Source organism: Cyprinodon variegatus, unplaced genomic scaffold, assembly GCF_000732505.1.
Source record: "Cyprinodon variegatus isolate N-32 unplaced genomic scaffold, C_variegatus-1.0 Scaffold800, whole genome shotgun sequence".
Classification (NCBI taxonomy): Eukaryota; Metazoa; Chordata; class Actinopteri; order Cyprinodontiformes; family Cyprinodontidae; genus Cyprinodon; species Cyprinodon variegatus.
This window is the reverse complement of record NW_015151253.1, coordinates 2,107-3,538: the sequence shown is the minus strand read 5'-3', so window position 1 is coordinate 3,538 and position 1,432 is coordinate 2,107. Positions and strand designations below refer to the sequence as shown.

At 35.5% G+C, this 1,432-nt stretch overlaps 1 protein-coding gene across 1 annotated transcript in view; it reads right to left on the bottom strand.

Annotated features, from left to right (window-relative positions):
* Positions 1-1,432, bottom strand: part of LOC107098682 (ribonuclease inhibitor-like) — a gene marked incomplete at its 5' end in the record, with an annotated part of 14,111 nt that overhangs the window by 11,175 nt on the left and 1,504 nt on the right. The window contains 2 exons of the mRNA XM_015396467.1: positions 398-444; positions 780-953. Coding sequence (XP_015251953.1) covers positions 398-444; positions 780-953 — 221 coding nt within the window. The remainder of the gene's footprint in view (positions 1-397; positions 445-779; positions 954-1,432) is intronic.

Genomic DNA, 1,432 nt, shown 5'->3' with positions numbered 1-1,432 from the left:
AGTACGAGTGAAACGGAAGCTGTGTTAACATTCTCCTCTCTATTCTAATGTATGAGTGGCACAAGTGGCATATCAACCAGTCTATATGGCTGCTGTTTTTTTTGTTGAGAACTCCCATTAAGTGATGATGCTACAGGCTGCAACTCACAGCAGACAGCTTTGCCTATTTTAGTTAGTGTTTAGTTGATGCTATAGCAAATGGCCAAAAATGACCTATATACTTTGTACTACATTCTCTCATTCACATGCTGATGAGCATTGTAGCTGCCTGCCCATAGCGGTGCACCATCATGAGTCACCTGTCCAACCAAGAACTGCTCAGAGGGACACAATCTGGTGCTTTTATAATAAGATAAAATGTTCTGCTGATTAGAAATGAAAGGAAAGACACACTTACACTTCAACAGTCCAGGCTTCATCCGTTCCTCTCCTCCATGTTCCATGCTGAGCAAGAAATAAGGACAGAGTGTAGTTTAGATGCTTGTATCAAAATGTATGAAAAACCAAGACAAATGAAAGATCCAGAAAGCTCTCTGTTAAAATGCTTTCAATACTTCTGCCTGATATGTCTCACTTTGTTCAACAAAAATCTGATTATGTGTCTCACTTAAAAACATATTTTGGAATTGCCCCCTAAGATTTAACCGTATGGATGAGATAAAGATTGTTCTTTGCATGGTTCAGACACTAGCTCTTTGTTATTTGTTGGCACTGGTCTCATAAGGTGATTCTACCTACAAATTTGCTTTTATAAAATGAAGCTATCATGTCTGTTTTACCTAAGGGTATCCAGCCTCCAGGATGGGTTATTCAGTCCAGCTACCAGCAGTTTGATTCCTTCCTCTCCTGGGTGATTGTAGTTCAGCTCCAGCTCTCTTACATGGTTTGGGTTGGAGGTCAAAGCAGAGGCCAGAGAAGAACAGCCTACATCCGTTATCATACAGCCTGAAAGTCTAGATTTACACAAAACATAAATATTGACATATTATATTAATACTTAGAACATGTTAGTTTAAACCTAAGCCTAATTAAACTTAAATTAATTATATTCCTGTTCAAATTTACCGTTAAAACTGGACTTCATAATATTTGAGAGGACCATATTTATACTTCACTTTTTTTACATAATTGTTGATTATTTCAGTAATAGGTAAGTTACTTTGGAAAGTAACTAGTTATAGATACCAGTTACTCTTCCAAAATTTAAAAAAGTTAGCAATTATGAGTTACTAACTTGATTACTGTGCAGTGAAAGTAGCCAAAGTAACTATGCAGTTAGTTTTCATGTTTTAATATCTGGAACTTTAAATACAAATAGAGGATCATTCATGCAAAGGTTTGTATTCATTATTGACTAAAATAATTAAAAGGTCTACAAATTAGAAAAGATTTAAAAATAATCTGCATTGATTTGATGTGTGATGTTTGACAA